The sequence below is a fragment of the Mya arenaria genome, chromosome 4 (assembly GCF_026914265.1).
Source record: "Mya arenaria isolate MELC-2E11 chromosome 4, ASM2691426v1".
Lineage (NCBI taxonomy): Eukaryota > Metazoa > Mollusca > Bivalvia > Myida > Myidae > Mya > Mya arenaria.
In genome coordinates, this window is record NC_069125.1 from 19,003,902 (window position 1) to 19,026,994 (window position 23,093).

General features: G+C 33.7%; 1 protein-coding gene across 1 annotated transcript; it reads left to right on the forward strand.

Annotated features, from left to right (window-relative positions):
* The first annotated feature begins 3,103 nt into the window (after window positions 1–3,103).
* LOC128232282 (1,5-anhydro-D-fructose reductase-like) lies at window positions 3,104–22,702 on the forward strand. The gene is made up of 10 exons (XM_052945760.1): window positions 3,104–3,140; window positions 3,344–3,435; window positions 7,890–8,054; window positions 9,041–9,157; window positions 10,780–10,857; window positions 14,312–14,428; window positions 15,397–15,521; window positions 15,949–16,108; window positions 17,811–17,893; window positions 19,684–22,702. Exons 1-10 carry the CDS (start codon window positions 3,128–3,130, stop codon window positions 19,724–19,726), a joined length of 993 nt encoding a protein of 330 aa, XP_052801720.1. The 5' UTR covers window positions 3,104–3,127; the 3' UTR covers window positions 19,727–22,702.
* Window positions 22,703–23,093: the final 391 nt, after the last annotated feature.

Genomic DNA, 23,093 nt, shown 5'->3' on the forward strand with positions numbered 1-23,093 from the left:
AGCACATATGACAACAATTTAAAAATGCACATTTGTTATGCCCGTTTGTTTTCTCCATATATTATAGAGAAATTTCTTCGTCACGTAACTTTCAATGTTGTCGAATTTTCCGATGAGGTCATTGTCGACCTTACTTGTGCGTTTCAGTGTATAGCTAGAGCAATAAATGTCTCTTTAATTAAAAACATAAACAAACAACTTTAATTATTCACACTTACCAATTTACCTCCAATTATGACAGTTTGTTATATTTTGATACGCACGGTAATTTAGCGAGATGCCGCAAACCTTCATGAAAATTTTCGCACCTACAACTCGATCTACAGTTCGACATAAGAGACAAGGATAGTGTGTGAAATTCGACCACTGGGACTGAAATAGGAGGTCGACATAGCGAAATAATAGAGATACAAAAATCGACACATGTACAAGCAGATTTATTTTATATAGAATAAGAAGGAATAAATTCGGGACCGGAGAAAAAAGTCGACATAACCGGAACGGCGAGATATCCGACGTCGAGATAGCTAGTTTAGACTGTATATAAATCTAGCGATTATAATAATTTCGTCCTTTCAATTATGGTAAAAGTAGACAAGCATTGGATTCCAGTTAAAATCCTCTTGTTGTTTTAATGTAGCATCTTATATGTTTTGCTAAGTATGTAAAGGCCGGCTGTTCACATATTCCATTATGAAATGTTTTTTTGACAAATGCACGTGCGCTTCGTGTGCCACTTTTACCTTTAGGAATGCCACAACGGTATATATTAGATGTGTGGTTTTATGTTTTACTTTGATTACAGGAACAGCGGATTCGCAATGACACATCACACCAGACGACAATGTTGAAATACCACCGCCACTTCTTCCGCCAAGTACAAGGCCGTCCGTGTCTGCCCCGCAACCGGACACTCTCATAGTTTTCGACATTGAGACGACAGGATTAGGTACCAAATTGATATATTCCCTTATAATCATAAACCAAAATTTTCAACAGTTTGTACAACTTTCCAAAAAAACACACAAACATTTACGTGTCCTTCGGTCAGCGTTTTATATAATAGTCCTTATAACTAGATAATTTGTATACCCGTTTAATAATTCTTAGTGTAATTCCAGCACATGACAGTGACATAATATAATTCAGCTGTCAGCAAAGCATTTGGATACCGGCGACACGTTTTCGGCATACATCAGACCCGCCGGTGGCCGTATTCCGACCATCATCACATCGCTTACCGGAATCGCGATACATGGAGAGCAAATGTTTTATTACATGACACCGGTTGGGTCTACGGACGTGTTAACTGGCCTGTCTTTGTTTTCTAGTGGTTGAAGAAATTTAACAACCCCGTCCTGATATCACACAATGCAGATTTTGACATAAGAGAACCAAGAAAAAAGTTGATGCATAGCATCAAGTCGGCGCAATGAAATTAGAAGAAAAACGTGCATGCTGATAACCAAAAATGGTTATTATTTCAATGGTAATATTTTGTTTTAAGTTGGGTGTACATATGCTCGAAGGACATTATGGTTAATAATATTGTTACAATAGTTTAAGCCCGGAATTATAGATATTCTGTTTTTTTCCCCAAGCTAATCCTCCGGTTAAAACTAAATTATAACAAAAGTATACATACGTTTCTTCGGATGAAATAGAGTCAATGGTCTAATACATAGATTTCAATAGCATGAAATTCACCTTTTATTTGTACCGGCATGTTATGTGAATTCCTTGCTTTATTTATATTTTGTTTTTGTAACACATTTCACTCATATGAGTATATAGAACGGGGATAAAAATACTATACATTTTAATAGTACCGTGTAACCTTCATCTATTTGATATCAATCGGAACACCTCGGCCTGTATCTATCTCGGAGATGGCCGAGTTGTTATTATGATTGAGTTGGTATTTAAAATCAAAAATTTCAAAATGATAAGCATGGCTATTATAATTTAAGGTTTCATTATCAATTAAATTGTAAAGTTTTATAAAACAAACTAAACTTCATATTTTATCATGCAACGTGGAAACTATTGAAAGCATTGTTCTGCAATTTATGAACTAGTCCCTAAGTTGGAATATTTCTAAAGTAATATCAAATATAGTCGGCGCCCTTCTAGTCGGCGCCCAGAAGGTTGCCGACTAATAATAAATAGCTTCCTGCATTGTAGTGTAAGCCATTCTTGTATTTATGGTTTTGCGGATAGTTTAAAGTTATGTAAAGTATTCTTGCGTGGACTTTTAAGCTATAAACTATCTGCTGTATTGGCCGATATTGGACTGCACGGGAAGGTGCGATGGACTATCTGTATTGCTAAAAAACAGATTAGTTATATCGGCAAAACCAATCGCGGCTTTATCATCCTATTTTCTCAATTGAAAATTAATTCCGGATGTTAAATTGCTACACATGTACAGAATAAAGAAGTGTTTTAAAAAGAATATATGTGATTATTTGTCAAATCATTACAACTTTATACGTAAATATTTTTCTGCAAATCGCAGTACAATGTACGATTGCAATGGTATTGTTTAATATCTTTCCAATTATTATTATTAGTAGTAGTAGTAGTAGTAGCAGTAGCAGTAGCAGTAGCAGTAGCAGCAGCAGCAGCAGCAGCAGTAGCAGCAGTAGCAGCAGTAGCAGCAGTAGAAGCAGTAGTAGCAGTAGTAGTAGTAGTAGTAGTAGTAGTAGTAGTAGCAGTAGTAGTAGTAGTAGTAGTTCTTTTGTGTGCAAATATCAAAATGAAAATGTATTATGCTTGTTTCATTGCATATATAAATATAGCAATATACATGTTTTTTCGATGAAATTTAAATATTTTATGACGCGATTTACCATGGATTTATATTAAAGAAATTACGGTGCCTTATAAGATAGCCAGTTTTTGCACTAACCTTCATCGGAAAGGTATTTTATTTCGCATAAATGATTAAAGGAAGCTTAGCACTTAATGCTGACCAATTTTCAGTACATTAAGTAAATATTTCATTTTTGACGTCGAAATTTTGTTGAGCAACATACCCCACCACCTAAACGGTAATAGTTTAATGTAGCCTTCTTGCGAAGGGGGGTAACTCAAACCATTTCTGCAATATTGAGGTCAAGGACGCATGCGAAGAGATAGTGAGTCTTCTAGTTTTTCTAACCTAGTTTTCGGTTATGATAACGTTTAATACGGCCGATGACATCTTCAGAGCTTGATTGCATTTGCACACAGTGTGTCTAAGGAAAGCATTTATTTGCAATATTCAAGTAATCGCTTGTTTCTTTTGGAGAAACCTTTCACCCAGTAATTGGGCAACTAACCGATTTTTCTTCAAATGCAGTATTAGAAGTCATGGCAAACAAGTTTGATTTTACTCTGCGTGGAGGGTTGAAGATGCCAGCTTTGGGTCTTGGGACGTATGCACCAAAAGAAGTAAGTACATTTAGTTGACTTAACTAAAGTTCTAAACACTGTTTAACTAACATCTGATCTAGTCCAGGTTTTTGTACGATTTTTTATCATTGCAAATCCTTATGTAATGCACCAGTAAGTTGTAACCATGGCCCCAAGGTCCAGGCAACAGCAGGTGCCAATTCCTGGTAAAATCCCCGTCCTGCGGTGTCAAACTGCTGGTAAAATCGTCGCCAAATGCCCCAACACCCTGGGGACATCCTAGGTGAGGCCCATTCCAAGCTATTTTTGGCGTGAAAAAAACAATCCCACCTCATTCACTTGGCACTGCGGGACCACTTGGGAGAAAAAACACAGCCTATTTCCCCTGCTATCCCCGGTATACACCCGGAACTATGTTCCATAGGATAAGATTATTGTTTGGAAAGTTCTATGACATTTAAATGATTTCAATGTTCATTACAAAATTTTATTATTTTAGCGTTTCAAAACATCGCGCGATATATACACAGTAGTAAACATTATTTGGTAATGTATTGCGAAATGGAGGCAAATGCTGCATTTTGTTTGACTAAGTGCAGTACTACATCTTCACTACCGGAAAATGACATCGGGTTTGTAAACAAATGGTTATTTGACAATGCCATTGATTAAAACACGATTTTCTGTTTAACAAAATAAATTATTCTTACTTTTAAGCGGTGTTTGATAATTGATAAAGATTAAATCTTCATTGTCAGACCGACATTTTTCACAATGTCTACATCTTCTCTCCATTTTTTTAAACCCTATACACATGTACATGTATATCCTGGATGTACCAATTACTGGTGTATTTAGCAACTATCCAATGGAATTTTGGCCAGGTTACATGCAAGCTTCGTTAAATTTCACTCATATGTAAGAAAAATTATTTTGCCATCAATAACAATAAGTTTTGTATACCAGAGAACACAATTATTGATTTCTAGTTGCTTTTTGTTTACCGACCGTGGCCCCCATCTTGGATTTTTTAGTTACCAAATTCCGGTGGAATCATGGGAAATGAAGCAACTGCATTAAACTTCCAGTTAGTAAGCTAAAATTATTATGCCAGCAAAGTTGGCAGGTCTGGGTATAGAATTATAATTTACCTTGCAGAAATAAAGTGCATATTAAACAAAATATTGCCAAAAAAAAAAAAAAATTTTTTTTGGAGGAGCATAGACCTCTTTACATTAATTAAATATAGCAATACAGTGCCATTCATGAGAATGTAGATAAGTTAGTTAGATAAATAAGTATGGAAAAAAGTTAACAATAAATAAATTATGCTTATATTTTCCCCATTTTTACCAAAACAATGTTATTTAAGCCCTATAAAAGGATCCCACCACCATTTCTGGAGTTCAATATTGGCATCTTTATTCAACATTAAAAAGTCAGAAGTTTAGTCAAGTAGCAGTGCTCCCAAAAAGCACATGCTCAGAGATGACGTAATCAACAAGATGGATGCCAAAGTTCTGTCAAAATTTGTTTGTGAATTATTCAAAATTTATTCATTCATTGTAACAGATATGAAAAGAAAAAGTTCAAAAAATATGTTTCCAATGAATTTTGATGTAATAAATGTGTTTTTCACCCTTAGAAACTAAATATTTATTGAAAGTTTCATATTGAGATATACGTAGAGATATTGTAAACAAAGAATACCGGAAGTGCTCTTCATGACCTAGATATTCGGACTTTTCGGATTACAGCGGTAATAGGTAACCACCGGTATTTTGTACGTTGGGGATATATATTTATGTATATTATAGAGACATGGGATAGAAGACCGACAAAAGACAAATATCACACGATGTAGATCATTAATTTATTAAAATAACTAGGGATGGCAACGAGTAGTAAAATTAGTACTTGAGTACTCAGACAATCTTCTGATCGAGTATTGAATTTGTTTTCGGGAAAGGCAAGTTCATGTATACATGTATCGTTCATGTACTTTGTGCGTTGGTCATAATATTGGCCTTTTTCATTTTTAAATAAGACTGTCATTATATGTATGTCAGAAAAGTCAATATAAATATTTTATTAGGGTCAATTGTGTACACAGCAGTGATTTGAGGGACTGTAAATTGTTTTCTTGGAAAACGCACCAGATCTTACGTCTGTAAATTGTGTATTTAGTGAATTTTATAAAAAATATTTATTTCTTCGAGTACTCGAGTAGTGATTTGGTACTCGGGTACTTGGATGATTGATCGAGTACTCAAATACTCAGGAACTCATTGCCATCCCTAAAAATAACATAAAATATTCACATTGAATGCACAATTTTAACTATTGCATTCTGAACAAGTGCAAAATACAAAGAGATTTTACATAGCACTCTTAATTTGTCAACGTTGCCATTTTCTGTGTGGGCAGTCATCAGCCAATGAAATTGCTTAATACAACTGTTGTTCTCAAAATTAAAAAAACAGCTGTAAAAAGAACAAACTTAATTGGTGACTTTTGCCAAATTTAGTGGTGAATTTTGTTTATAAACAAATAAATAGATAAATTGGTATGATAAAACGTATGATTCTTTATTGAACTGGATATGTATTTGTGTACAGCATTGCACACACACTGTGATATTTACTGAGGTAATTTTATATTTTGGATTTTTGCGAACGAGTGTCCTAATGCAGTAATATATTTATTTTGATTGATATCTCAATGCTGGGTTGATTTCGTTTTTTCAAAAGTAAATTTTCTCTTTATATTACGGTAGTAATTCGATAAATAAAACACCCATTAATTTACTTTATCTGTCATTTTTTTGAGAATTGCAAAATTTGCCTTCTATCCCATGACTTTATAATATATATAGGGGAAAACACATGAGAGAATCACCCATGGTCCATATTGGTCATCACCATAAACATTAAGTCCATTTATAAAAAGACGCCATGAGTCTTTAAACATTTTTTATTGTATTGGTAGACTTCATTTATAAAAAAAACGCCATGAGTCTTTAAACATTTTTTATTGTATTGGTAGACTTCATTTATAAAAAAATGCCATGAGTCATTGACATTTTTTCATTGTATTGGTAGACTTTATTTATAAAAAGATGCCATGAGTCTTTTAACATTTTTTATTGTATTGGTAGACTTCATTTATAAAAAGATGCCATTCATGAGTCTTTTAACATTTTTTATTGTATTGGTAGACTTCGTTTATAAAAAGATGCCATGAGTCTTTTAACATTTTTTATTGTATTGGTAGACTTCATTTATAAAAAAACGCCATGAGTCTTTAAACATTTTTTATTGTATTGGTAGACTTCATTTATAAAAAACGCCATGAGTCTTTAACATTTTTTTATTGTATTGGTAGACTTCATTTATAAAAAAACGCCATGAGTCTTTTAACATTTTTTCATTGTATAAAGTGGTAGACTTCATTTATAAAAAGATGCCATGAGTCTTTTAACATTTTTTATTGTATTGGTAGACTTCATTTATAAAAAGATGCCATGAGTCTTTAAACATTTTTTATTGTATTGGTAGACTTCATTTATAAAAAGAAGCCATGAGTCTTTTAACATTTTTTATTGTATTGGTAGAATATTTTATAAAAAGATGCCAGGAGTCTTTTAACATTTTTTATTGTATTGGTAGACTTCATTTGCTGTCCATTATACCACTGATTGTTTATTCCATGGTGAATGAAGTGCAGAGATTGGTCTTGATATTTACATTATGTCCGGTAGGGATATGACAAAATTAAAATGTCACCCCCTTCCTCCATTTATGAAAATATGGATATAAAAATCTAGCAATTAATTCATACTGGCCTTTAACCTCAATGTTAACTTTTGATGCCATGTGATCCCATTTTATTTTGTTATATTTTGAAAGATATTCAGAAAAAGTAAAATAAGGACTAAAAGTTTTCAGACAGAGATTTTATACTTGCTGTTTATTTTGACTGAAACCAGATATAAAATGACCTATTTTGTAATCTTTGATGGCTAAAAGGACTTTTATTCTGATAGTATTTTCTGAAAAAAGTTTACATCAATTAACATGATTTAAAGAATATTTCGTCGCAGTCTCAGCTGAGTTAACCCGTTAAAAAATTGCACAATTTATTTGTTTCCCAGTTTAAAGTATATATATATATATTTATTCAGATTGTGAAAGTTAGGTGTTTAGTGCAGATACATATTCTGACGCTATTTTGAAATTTACTGTTTATTCACATGGAACATAACCCAGTAAGATGCGAATGGGAAAAATATGCAAAAAATGCAAAAGACATAAGGGTCTTAAGAGATGTGATACATTAGTAAGTAAGATTCAATGCGTTGTATACAATGATATCAATTTTATGTAAGTTTTTGACAATTTTATTTCTTTCCTGCAATTGTATCTTCTGGTTTCTAGTACCTTTAAAACAACTTATACGCTTGCCTTCATATAGTTGTTGTGTTTCCTTGACAGGGTGATGATGATGTATTCAATGCTGTGCACACTGCAGTGAAGGCTGGATATCGCAACCTAGACTGTGCAGCCATCTACAGAAATGAGAGGGCTGTTGGCAGCGCCATTAAGAAGCTGATTGTGGAGGGAACAATCCAGAGAGAGGATCTCTTCATTACCAGTAAAGTGGGTGCATCTACATGAAGACCTTTGTCCTGTTTAAAGAAGTGTTTGTTTGTTTCATATTAATTGATAAAATGTCAAAAAATAGAACTAGACAAACACTGTTTTTTTTACCTAAAAGTCTATAAAAGTTGCATATGTGAATTGTTTTATATTTTCTGATTAATCTAAAGCAGTACTTAAAATGTTAGGCATACTCACATATTTTATATTTATGGATATATATAAAAAAGACAAACATATTACGTATCGTATTATTTCCATAGTCAAAAGGTAGTACCTGTACAGTTGAAAAGGAATATAAAACAGATAAGGATATAAGATCCATTAATGGCACACAAATTTCTAATTTAGTAATATAAAATAGTCCTTCTAAGTTTTAACATATTTAAGCAGGATTTGGCAGTATATTTTACAATTCTCTCATCAGATAAGAGGAAGCAAAACTTTTCAGTTTCATTATATTAGTTAAACATTGTGTTAACACTACTAGCTTTTTGAAGCAGTAACTGACGAATTTCAGTATATGTTGAACAGTTGAGTAGCACATGCATTTCTATATCAATATTACAAATTGGACAGATCCTATCATTAACAATTAGCCTTTCATATCTACCGGTCTCTAGCCTTATTTGGGCAACACCACTTCTGAACTTTGCAAGTGCTGATCTGTAACTATATGGCATTAATATATTAACATAGTGTTCAGTTTCACAGTCAAGTTTAATTATGCATCTTGCTGGCGCAAATGTAGATGGATAATGGATGAATAATGGGCATAGGACGTGCGATTCACAGCAAAACGAATCACTGGAACGGCACATGTACCGTATATGTTCACTCCAATCAAAAAGTGAATATTAGATAATGTTTAATTGCTTCTCTTTGGATTATTAAATAAGTGCAAAATTATATACGGTAACATAAAGTAACATTTGACTTTTTGAATGTTATCATACTTACGTTTCTTATATGTGATGTTTACACAGCTTTGGAACACCTGCCATAGACCAGATTTAGTAAGAGCCAGCCTCAAGAAGTCACTTGATGATCTGGGGGTGAAGTACCTTGATCTCTACCTGATACATTGGCCAATGGCTTATAAGGTGAGATAAAATCACATGTAGGCATACACTTTCTGGAAAAATAATACTAGTCTAATACATGTTATACAACTGCAGAACCTATCCCATGCATTGTTGACTTTTTAGTAACAAACAAAATGTTTAGTTTCAAACATGTTTTCCATATTTATTATAAAACCTGTCATTTAAATAGATTTAGTTATTCTGTTTTCTATTATACCGGTAAATATTCTACTTTCCATCATTTTTGGTCCTTTTTTTTGTTTAATTGTTTCCATTATTGTTTTTCTACTTTCCATTATTGTTATTCTACTTTCCATTATTGTTATTCTACTTTCCATCATTTTTGGTCCTTTTTTTGTTTAATTGTTTCCATTATTGTTTTTCTACTTTCCATTATTGTTATTGTACTTTCCATTATTGTTATTGTACTTTCATGTATTGTTATTCTACTTTCCATCATTGTTATTCTACTTATCATTCTACTTTCCATCACTGTTATTCTACTTTCCATCATTGTTATTCTACTTTCCATCATTGTTATTCCATCATTGTTATTCTACTTTCCATCATTGTTATTTTACTTTCCATCATTGTTATTCTACTTTCCATCACTGTTATTCTACTTTCCATCATTGTTATTCTACTTTCCATCATTGTTATTCTACTTATCATTCTACTTTCCATCATTGTTATTCTACTTTCCATCATTGTTATTCTACTTATCATTCTACTTTCCATCATTGTTATTCTACTTTCCATCATTGTTATTCTACTTTCCATCACTGTTATTCTACTTTCCATCATTGTTATTCCATCATTGTTATTCTACTTTCCATCATTGTTATTTTACTTTCCATCATTGTTATTCTACTTACCATTATTGTTATTCTACTTTCCATCATTTTACTTTCCATCATTGTTATTCTACTTTCCATCATTCTACTTTCCATCACTGTTATTCTACTTTCCATCATTGTTATTCTACTTTCCATCATTGTTATTCTACTTTCCATTATTGTTATTCTACTTTCCATCATTGTTATTCTACTTTCCATCATTGTTATTCTACTTTCCATTATTGTTATTCTACTTTCCATCATTGTTATTCTACTTTCCATTATTGTTATTCTACTTTCCATTATTGTTATTCTACTTTCCATCATTGTTATTCTACTTTCCATTATTGTTATTCTACTTTCCATCATTGTTATTTTACTTTCCATCATTCTACTTTCCATCACTGTTATTTTACTTTCCATCATTGTTATTCTACTTTCCATCATTGTTATTCTACTTACCATCATTGTTATTCTACTTTCCATCACTGTTATTCTACTTTCCATCATTGTTATTCTACTTTCCATCATTGTTATTCTACTTACCATTATTGTTATTCTACTTTCCATCATTTTACTTTCCATCATTGTTATTCTACTTTCCATCATTCTACTTTCCATCACTGTTATTCTACTTTCCATCATTGTTATTCCATCATTGTTATTCTACTTTCCATCATTGTTATTTTACTTTCCATCATTGTTATTCTACTTTCCATCATTGTTATTCATCCTGGCATAATTATTTGCAATAGTGTTGTTCTTTTTTCCGTCACTGTTATTCTTTTCTTTTATCCGTTTCAGGAGGGAGAAGAATTTATGCCTTTGGATGAGAATGGGAAAGTTATCTTCTCTGATGTTGACTATGTTGACACTTGGAAGGTTTGTACATAATGCTTTATACTAGAAATATAACAATTATAATAATATAGAATACTTACATACCCATTGAGGGATAAACAAAACCATGTCATATATATCAGATATGCATATAAAGCTTGCACAAATGCTGAAATTTGCATCACTGAGTCTCTCAATGCTAAAACTACAGGCACACTACACAAATTCAAAAGTCTAGATGTAAATTGGAAGAAAGGCAGAATACTTGCTTTTATAACATTATATTGCATTTCTGTTGGCAGAATATTTGCTTATATAACAGTATTTAGCATTTTTGTGGTACACGTAGCATAAAAAAATTTATTTGCTTATATAACAGTGTGTAGCATTTCTGAGGTACACGTAGCATATTTGCTTATATAACAATATGTAGCATTTTTGTGGTACACGTAGCATATTTGCTTATATAACAGTATGTAGCATTTCTGTGGTACACGTAGCATATTTGCTTATATAACAGTATGTAGCATTTCTGAGGTACACGTAGCATATTTGCTTATATAACAGTATGTAGCATTTCTGAGGTACACGTAGCATATTTGCTTATATAACAGTATGTAGCATTTCTGAGGTACACGTAGCATATTTGCTTATATAACAGTATGTAGCATTTCTGTTGACAGAATATTGTTTATTTTACAGTATAGCATTTGGGCAAAATACTTATTATGTAACAACAGTATGTTTCATTTCTGTTGGTCAAAAAATAGCATTTAAGGTATAAAGCATGTTTAGGACGAACAATGTCACTCCTCTGCAGATGTTTTGTTTAAAGGAGTTCCAAATTGTTTTTATGTTTAGTATCTAACCTTAGTACCAATACCTATCCAGCTATCTTGAAAGAACAAACAAGCCACCGAAAAAATAGCAATTACAAAATGAGTGTTATCCTAAGTAGAATATACCCACCAGAGTAAGTCCACATTGGACCATTTTCAATTGTTTGATTGACTTCTGTTGCAAAATTAGTTCAAATAAAATTTATTTCTTTTTGTTGATCATGGGAATCACAGAGAATGCAACATTTTCTGATATCAAATGCCAAGTTTACTAGTTCAAAGAGTATGAAACATGTTTACACTTGTAGTTTTAATCATAGGAAAAGGAAAAAAAAATTTTAACAAGATCTTTGATCATATAAAATTGTATTTTGTATTGCTTTGCACATGTCCGTCGGTCAGTCTGTAGACCAAAGCTTGTCCAAGTGGTAACTCAACAATTCCTGGACGTATGGTCATCAAACTTGGCATGAAGGTTGGGCCGGACCAGTAGATGACCCCTATTGATTTTAGGGCTCATCGGGTCAAAGGTCAAGGTCACAGTGACCTTTAATGGTAAAAGAATTTTAAAGCTTGTCTGAGTGATAACTCAACAATGCCTAGATCTATGTCATCAAACTTGATATGGAAGTTGGGCCTGACCAGTAGATGACCCCTATTGTTTTTGGTGGTCATCAGGCCAAAGGTCAAGGTCACAGTGACCATGAATGGTAATAGGTTGTCCGAGGGATAACGCGACAATGCCTGCATCCATGGCCCTCAAACTTGACTTTGAGGTTGAACCTGACCAGTAGATGACCCCTATTGATTTTAGGGGTCATTGGGCCAAAGGTCAAGGTCACAGTGACCTTGACTGATAAAAGGTTGTTCAAGTGATAACTCAACAATGCCTGCACCCATGGCCCTCAAACTAGACTGGGAGGTTGGGCCTGACCAGTAGATGGCCCCTATTGATTTTAGGGGTCAGGGTCAAGGTCACAGTGACCTTGAAAGCAAACTCGACAATTCCTTGACCTATGGTCCTCAAACTTGATATGAAGGTTGGGCCTGATCAGTAGATGACCCCTTACTTACTTTGGGGTTTTCACAGTAACCTTTAACCCAAAAAAGTTAACAATGAATTTATGATCATCAAACTTGACATGGAAGCTGGGCCTGACCAGTAGTTTACTTAAGGAGTCATCGGGTCAAAGGTCAAGATCACAGTGATCTTAATACGAAAATGTTGTTTGAGTGATAACTCGACAATGCCTGCACCCATGGCCCTCAAACTTGACTTGAGGTTGCGTCTAGTGTTGGGAATCCGTTGCAATTTTACTATCGATGATCGGTTCCACTCAAGTAACCGATTATCAATAGTACAATCAGTTTTTAAAATACTGGATCAGGGTTCGAATTTAACTTTGAGGAGCACTCGCAAAAATTTGAGAGTGCATTTTGAGGCAACTCGCAAAATGACAAATCAACTTGCAATTTTATTATTTGCTTTATTCCCTTATAATATTGTCTAATTAAAGTAAAAATTAACACCTAAGACATATTATGAATATTAAAAAGTATCAATCTTGAGTGACTCGACTACTAGAACTTGTTGATGGCTTATTCTATTTGGGGGGTATGGAAAGACTCGTCTGATGCTGGCAGCTTTTTGATAACAAAGCTGTCCAATAATTTGACATTGTTCACTTTGTATATTTACCCTCGCCATTGGGTAATTTAATACCCATTCGATAAGCACGCTACAGATTTCATTAAGTCTGTAAGTATTAAAAAAAATAAAATAATAAATTTAAAATAAAAAAGCAACAGTAAATGTAGCGTGGATACTTTGGACCATGAAATATATCGATCAACGAAGTCTATTCATTTTGACAGTTGGGCGGAAATGTATTCAAAGGATGATGGGGTTTACATATAGTGCGCAAAAGCGCTAAATTTAGCCAATGATTTTGCGAGTATGCGAGTCTAAATTCGAACCCTGTGGATAGTACCTGAGTTGTAGTTTTATTCATGTACAGTATTAAACTCTTAATCATTATAATGCATATACCTTATGTCTATGATTGAAGTTATTAAGTGTTGTTGTAAAAAAAATAGTTCATTTTCTTGCTCATTGTGGCTTTCATCAGCCATTTTGTTAAAGATAACATATGAACACTTACTAATATTTTTATTTTTTTTCGATAGTCGATTATAACTAAATACTATCGATTGTCGCCGATTTCAGGCCCAACCAATGGATTTTTGATTATAATCGATCATCGGAACATCACTAGTTGCGTCCGAACTGTAGATGACCCCTTAAATTTTAGGGGTCAAAGGTCAAGGTCACAGTGACCACAAAAAAAAGCTTGTCTGTGTGATAACTTCATAAAAAATGGCCCTCAAACTTGACATATAGGTGTTTGGTGACCAGCTGATGACTCTTAATGGATTTTGAGGTCATATAGTCAAAGGTCATGGTCATAACACACTCTATCCTCACACTTTGATTGAACATAATCTTAAAACTGTCTCAACGGCATCCAATGTAAGTGACAAAAATCAGCTGTCATTTCGGTCCATGCATATTTCATTCAATTGTCAATATAATCTTGACAACATGGCGCTCAGGGGGGCATAATGTTTGACAAACATCTCTTGTTTGTTTATTTCAGGCACTTGAGGACTGTGTAGATGAAGGTCTGGTTAGAAACATAGGATGCTCCAACTTCTCTAGTGTTCAGATACAGCGAATTCTAGATGTGGCCAGAATAAGGCCCCAGGCCAATCAGGTAATTCTGATGATACAAATAACAATATCAAAGTGCTCAGCATGAGCTAATGTGATAGGGTGATTGTCTGTCATCCGTCTGTTCATCGTCTGTTGTCAACATCCCTATGTTGATTCGTATGAAACATGGCCGCCTGGGTGGCTGGGATACTTTTCACTATATATGTCTAAAAGGAAAATTTTGAAAATCTTCCTCAGAATCTTCTGAGCCGATTTTAAAATAATTTCACAGAAATGACCCTAAGGTGACCCTCTATGGATTTCCTTCACCCCATGTTGATTTGTAAAAAAAACATGGCTGCCAGGGGATGGGGCTACTTTTCACTATATGTCTATTTACAAAACTTTACAAATCTTCTCTTCGGTAAGTATTGGCCCGATTAAAAAAAAAAAATCACAGAAACGTTCCAAAGGTGACCCTTTTATCAAAAATATGTAAAAAAAAATTCAGTATTTTTTTCATTGTTTCACAATCATTGAAGATATGAACTTCAAGCATCATGAACTTATTCACAGTAACAATGTGCTCTTTTGTTACAAGTAATAGAACTTAAACTTATATATAAGCCCAAAAACGAGATGTAATGTTGTTTCAACTGCGGCATATGTGCGGGAGGTGTCCAATGTGTTATCTGAGCAAAACTCTAGAACCCTCTGTCCAATCAGGTGAGCGATATAGGGCCATCTTGGCACTCTTGTTCACACTTTTATGTAGTATGAACATTCAGGTGCAATATTGCCAATTTCCAGATAAGTGCTATTGTGCTACATTACATACATGAGTTTGCAAGATAATGCCTGAGTGTTCATACTGCACACACCCATAAACAATCTGACTAAGTCTTTAACTCATCTTATGTTAATCATATTTACCTCACCAAATTGAATAAAACTGCTGAAAAGGTATTTTTTAAATATTTTTAACAGCTCCTTATTTTAACTGTACTCACATTCTGTTTTCATTTACAGGTAGAATGTCATCTCCATCTCCAACAGGATAAACTGTTTGACTTCTGTAAGAAAAACAACATAGTTCTTATAGCTTATTCACCGCTCGGAGCACCTGGAACGTTTGGAGACCCAAAGACTAAGAGGTTAGCTTATACTGATTTTTTATTCAAGTTTGATTGAGAAGATAGCAAGTATGACTGAATATGTATTTGCTATAGGATAGAAGCCAATACTAGTTTCCTTTTTGAGTGGGAAGAGAATGTGCCACCAGTCTGGATTGAACACACAACCTCTTGGGTTAGCATTAAATTTCAATACCATTAAACCATTAGGACAGAATTTGGTGAAAGGTTTCTAAGGGTTTGGTGATAGAACTTGGCGACATGTTTCTAAGGGTTTGGTGATAGAAGTTGGTAACAGGTTTCTAAGGGTTTGGTCATAGATTTTCATGATGTTTTTCTTGTTTTCTTGCACTTTGCCTATAAGACTTACTTAACACTAAATAATATTGAGCAGAAGATGATGCAAGAGCAGAAGATGATGCAATGATTAAATGTGGTGATATTTCAGTGAAGAATATGTGTCATGTTTACAAGAGCCGAAGGTTGTGGAACTGGCAAAGGCTAAAAACAAGACTCCAGCACAAATATTGTTGAGGTTCATCATTCAACGTGGCTTATCAGCTGTTCCAAAAAGTGTGAAACCAGAGAGAGTTGTAGAAAACTTCCAGGTATGGTTTGGTTATGTGTTTTTTTATTGATGTTTCATTCAAATAAAAAGGCAAACTTTGTTCTATGTCCTACTGCATAATTGTATTTTATACAGCATGTTTATACAGCATGGTTTTGAATTTATAGCTTGTTTGTTTTTCGATGAAAAAAAGAATAATGATGTGATAGTCTTTGTGTCTTTGTTGGCTGTGTCGTCAGCGGTGGCATCCTCCTTGTTCAAAACTTTCACTTTGGCCAAAACCATACATGTGATAATTTCTTGGGTCAATTCCGGGACACTCATCGTAATGTCAACGCACACTAGGGGTGTCCGGATTTTTTTTTAAATGGGGAACGTCTGTGGTGCATTCTAGAGCATATCTTGGGCTATTTTAGTTGTTTTTAACGTCAGGAAAATGTACCTATTTTGACTGCCAAGACGTATTTTTTACCTGACATGGTTTGTTTTTTTCTGCATTTTCTTGAAAAAATGAAACCACCAGATATTTTCCCAGGCTTTAAATGAAATGCTAACCAGGAGGATATGCAGTCTACTTTCGGTTTCATCAAAACAGGAAATAAACAACTATACAGGCACCTGTTTCCCGGCGCTTTTGGGGGCCGCCCAAAACAAATTCAAGATAAATGAAACCTATGTTGGCAATAACAATACTCATATGTACCGCCAGTCCCATAACTCTGGCTTCAATAATTGTAGAGTTATTTCCCTTTTCACTGAAAACCAATAGATAAGCGTTTGGGTTCTGCATCACTTTCGCTCTTTGTCACAAACCAACACTAATTACATATTTTGTTTTCTTTATCTAATGATTGCTATCTCCAAATATCTTTGGACTTATTGTTAAATCATGTTAAATCATGTGAAATGTCAAACGTTGAAGTTTATCGTATAACACTTCAAATCACTTCATATTTTATTATTATAAACGTATCTTTTTTTTGAAAAAAAAGTCGCTATATTAAGCAAAATCTTTAACCTTTGCCATAACTCAAAAAACTGTCAAGACATTTAAATGAAACTTGATATGTGTAAAACGTTAAAGATATTTAAATGAAAACTGATAAGCATGTTATCAGAGACTCTTGATTTAATAATTATCAAGTTATGTCCGCTTGGAAGGCGAGCATAGCAATTTATGCCCATTGTTGGACTGTCAGAAGAGTGCCAGTGGTATTCCCTCCACGGTGTTCTTGCTGAATTGTTATGCCATGGCTTTCTTCTGTGCGTTTGTCCGTAAATAATTGCTTTTACATTCTTTAGTTTTGATTGTATCTCAGTCAAATAGAACTCAGTTAGATATCCATGAGAACTCAGTTTCTTTCTTAAACCAGCCAAATCTGCCCATGCATGACTGAATTTTGGCCCTTGTAATGCTGCCGTCCAAGCAAAAGTATACTCTTATGGAGACAACTTGTACAAAAACTTGTCTTTTATTGAAGTATTTATCTCACATTGCCACTTGTTAAACATGGTTCATTGAATGCTCCCCTTTAGATTTGGGTCCAGAATATTGCCTATTACTAGTATTTACATGATTTGGATAATGAATTACCAAAAATGTCATGCCAGTAGAGCATAGGCCCTTAAGGGCCTGTTCGGCCTATTGTTAAAAGCTTGTAATGTATTAATGAAGTAAATTATTTTATATAACGTTATGCAATCTGATTTTTGTTAAATCTGAACTGTTTGAATTATTACAGATATTCGACTTTGAGTTGTCAGAGGAGGAAATGGAACTTCTTCGTGCCTTAAATAAAGATTTCAGACTTAATATTGAAACAGTGTAAGTATCCAAAATTTTGTGTTGTATTTAAACCCAGTGAAACATTTTTTTTAAGGGGGAACATGTATGCAGGAGTCAATATGGCGGTTGTGTCCGTCTGTCTGCTACCGAAATCATGTGACTCAAGCTTCTTGTTCTACTATGGGCTATATTATAGAAGTAAACATGTTTTATTGAAAATACCTTTCATACCTGTTTGAAGAAGTTGAAGGGCAAAGGATTAAAGTGTGCTTGATCTAAATAATGGTCAGACAATCATTTCTACTTGTGTCTGTTATCTTAGTGGGAAGCTGATTCAAGTAATCTGTAATCAAACTCCAGTACTCAAATGCTGATAAGAGTATTGACACATATTTGATACCAAATGTAGATTTCATACTTTTGAGTGTATTTTATAGCTAAATGAAATAATGTATGAAGTGGTCTAGCTGTTATGTTTCAAACAGCTGGTTGACCTGATGTAGGCTTTTACTTGCCCTGTTTTCAGTTGGTTAAATATATTTTATTCAACATTGGGCCAAATGTTCACAACTTTGATAAAGTAAACGATAGGCGACATCGTTGTAAACTGTTAAAGTTACAATATTTCACGATGTGTTCTTTAATTTAAATATAAAAAGTAAAGTTGAAAGACTTATCTCAAAATTTTAAATACAGCAGATCTCACATGTATTAATGAACCTTCCAGAAAAAGTATTCTGGTGAAAGCTCCAATAGAACTGGTTCCCACTTGGCAAATTTCAAACCAGACACTTAGACCACTCAGCTGCGAAGACAGCTGACAGTATAGAGTTATTGAAGCATATTTGATTGTAACATGCAATTTCATTTAAAGAAGAGTTGTCTCCGCTATCTCATGCATATTCATATAAATCAGATTTTGTCAGTCAAATTTCCCATGGTATAAATGAAGTGTTTTTACCGCTTAATGAAAGAAAGTATCATGGTTACCAACGATGAATATAAAGATGCTTGTTCTCAGATTTTATGTTGATGACATGTGTTTATAAGATTTGTTAAAAATGGTTTGTTTTATCATTTTGATTGTAAACACCAAGCAGCAACACACATTTCAATATGTGCATCAAAAAAAAGCTTAAATTCTGTTAACTTTAGAAAGTTTCTGAGTAGTTAGTGTATCTGATCAGAGGGTCGGGAGTTTGATCTAAATGGGGCTTTGTCGATTAGAAGTTCTGTTAATGCGAACATTTCACAAGTATTTACCAGATGAAAACAAATTTACAAATATTTATAAATGTTTCTGCTTTAGAATACATCTTACCTTTATCTTACCTTTAGGCAGAGTTGTTTTGCTTTTTTTTTTTTAAATGCTGCCCACTAGAGAAAATAAATTAAATAAAACTCTACAATTTTCAAATTTTGTCAGATTACTGAAATAGTATTTCCCAAATTTAAAGTGAAAGTTTTTGATATTTAATTCATACATCAATGTGAAAATATTTATCTGTCCCATGAGTTCTATAAAAATGCGAAATGATTGTTGAAAATGCTTAAAGGATATATATAAATGATTGGGTAAAAAATAAAGTCATCAGACTGGTTCGCTGCATTGTTAAGCTTAAGCAGATGACGATTCTGTCTTCAAAGTGTTTTTTATTTATTTATTTTTCTTCAAAATAAATAGTTTAAAAAAAAAATAGAAAAAATGTGTTGGATGAACCATGTAGCAAAAAGTTAAAAACTTGGTGTGACATACATTTGTTCCCATTTCTATGTATATTATATACCCATGAAACCAATTGCATTAAATTTTTCTATTTTTGTTTCAGAGCGGTAGACCACAAGTATTACACATTCAATGATGCATTCTAGGTGATGTCAAACTTCAGTATTTCAACACCCAAAGATTTCCCCATGTAGACATCCATCTTCAATCTTACACCTTAGAAGATCCATGAGCAACTTATTGTTGTAAACATAGTGCTTTTTTTTGTTAAATTTTTATATGCATATGCATGTTCAAGTTCATCTTTTTCTTATTTTATGCAGTATTTTAATTTCAAATGTTAAGCTAATCAGTTTGCTTATCTGTTTTCCAAAGAGCAAAAAAAGAGATATGTCATAGCATTGGTGTCTAGCCATCACTCAACATCTAGAGATATTTATCTAAAACTTAGTACACATGTTAAGAGAGACAATGTGGATATGTGCTGCATAGCCCAAATCTGTTACTTCAATTATTGATGAGTTATGCCCCTTGATCAACTGAAGAAAAAACAACAATCAAGCTTTTGCATTTCTTGCCCAGCACTTATCAATGTTAATTTGCTTCATGATTATTGCGGGTTTCCTGTATTTTGTATTACTGTATATGTGAACTGTTTTTACCAGTGTATCCACAAACAAAACCCTGCTTTTGTCATGTGAGCATAGATAAACTTCCTTTGGTCATGCAGGTGTAAACAAAACCAGCTCTAGCCAAAAGGGCATAAACAAAAACCACCTGTGGTCATAAGTGCGTAAACAAAACCATCTTTGGTTATCCAGACATAAACAAAACAATCCTGGTTGATGCAGGCATAAACAAACTACCTTTGGCCGTAAGGGCATAAAACATCTGGGTCATGAGGGCATAAACAAAACCTTCTTTGGTCATGCAGCCATGAAAAAAAACAACTTTAGGGTCTCTTGAAGGGACATATTAAGTTTCCTGTTATTTTGGAACACAAATAAACTTGTTAAATGGAAGCTGTGTATTTGCATGCATGTGCAGTTGGGATATTTAATTGCATTTACATTTATACTCACTTTTATCAGGTTTGGATGCTATCCTACTTTTACGGCTTAATTTATTATTTTCAATAGGCCTGGTCTGACATTGGACTATAGTTTACTATAGTCCGTTGTTTTTTTTTAATTATGTAATTAACAATACATTGTTAAAATTGATAAAAATGTGATATGTTATAATATATATGTATATTACCTCTCAACATAATCATGAAAATTTGTCGCCTGAAATATTATGCAATATTTTCTGTCATGTAGAAAAATCATATAGTTTTAGATCAGAATGTTGGGAGTTCAATTCCTACTAGGAGCTTTGATAATGATAAGTACTCGTTTTAAACCCAGGAATGGTAAATGGTTTTTAATTTCATATACATAGCAGCTGTATAACACATTTTTCACTTAATCCAGAACTTCTGCAATAAAAGAAACAACGGCTGTATTTTGAATAATATAGATAATAGGAGAGAAGCATGTGATAACAACTGTGCGCTAGTCATGTTTAAAAGTAATGTTACTTTCAGTAATTTTGTATCATATTACAGTCATGCATTTTGTATTGGGGAAAAGAAGAAATTATGTATTTGTATTACTCATTAAGAAGCTTGCATATAACTTAATACAGCTTTTTGCATGGTTTTAGCTCCGCCTACTTGATTAACGTTAAAAGGAGTTAATGTATCTCTAACATGGTACATATAAAAGGTTGTATTACAAATAAAATAACAATGAATGGTCATACATATTATTGGCAGTGTGAAACAAGACAGTCATGCCTTGTGTGTGGGTGAAATCAGAAGAAACTATGTAACGGTCTTACATGCACATCGAAGGGTGAATGGGAATATGTTATATATGCCTTTTGACTTGACATCATTTAAATATATTGCTTTCACCTCTCGACCTGCAACTGTTGCATGATTGTCCTCTGGACCTGCAACTGTTGAATGATTGTCCTCTGTACCCGCAACTGTTGAATGATTGTCCTCTGTACCTGCAACTGTTGAATGATTGTCCTCTGTACCTACAACTGTTGAATGATTGTCCTCTGGACCTGCAACTGTTGAATGATTGTCCTCTGTACCTGCAACTGTTCCTTGTTTGTCCTCTGGACCTATAACTGTTGCATGTTTGTCCACTTGACCTGCAACTGTTGAATGGTTGTCCGCTCGATTTGCAATGGTTGAATGATTGTCCTCTGTACCTGCAACTGTTCCTTGTTTGTCCTCTAGACCTGCAACTGTTGCATGTTTGTCCGCTAGACCTGCAACTGTTGAATGTTTGTCCTCTGGACCTGCAACTGTTGAATGTTTGTCCGCTAGACCTGCAACTGTTGAATGTTTGTCCTCTGGACCTGCAACTGTTGAATGATTGTCCGCTAGACCTGCAACTGTTGAATGTTTGTCCTCTGGACCTGCAACTGTTGAATGTTTGTCCGCTAGACCTGCAACTGTTGAATGTTTGTCCGCTAGACCTGCAACTGTTGAATGTTTGTCCTCTAGACCTGCAACTGTTGAATGTTTGTCCGCTAGACCTGCAACTGTTGAATGTTTGTCCGCTAGACCTGCAACTGTTGAATGTTTGTCCGCTAGACCTGCAACTGTTGAATGTTTGTCCGCTAGACCTGCAACTGTTGAATGTTTGTCCGCTCGATTTGCAATGGTTGAATGATTGTCCTCTAGACCTGCAACTGTTGAATGTTTGTCCGCTCGACCTGCAACTGTTTTTATGAAACAATCATTTGTTATACATACATGTATGAAGCTGTATACACTGTTTTCGACATATGTTTTTTAGGAGCATATGTCACATTCCTGCGCCAGTTCTTGTTTCAGGCTTTCCATTCGTATTTCATCATTATTATTTTAATATTTGGTTAATTGAGACATTAATTTTGAAAATTGCATTTGGTTCAACCAAACGTTGTGAACAGTGCTTTCTTGTACATTTGTTAAAAAAAATGAAGAGTATCTAAAGTATTACCCATATTGCAGCATTATGAATATACTTTTACATAATTTTAGCTTATATATATTTTAAATAAAGACATAAAATGTCTATGTGGAATTGTTTTTTCAATCAATGTATCTGAATTATACATGAGACTAATATTTGGTATAAGGGCCTTCTACAGTTCAAAAGTTAGCTGAAGGACCAAAACAAAAGTAAAAACAATCATTTTATATTTAGTTTTGAGGTTCAATATTTAGCAAGCATTATACATACATCCGTTGCAACATGTGTATGTGTAATAAGGAGTTAAGCAACTATTATGGTATAAGAATTTATCAGATTAAAAAAAGGCATTAACATTTTTACAGAAATGGCCTTATACAAAACGACTGTTTTTGTGTCAAAATTGTCAGGACTACCCGATCAACAATGTCATGCGGTTTTCTTTCTTGTTTGCAGGTATTTTTAGAAAGATATTTGCATTTTTGAAACCAGG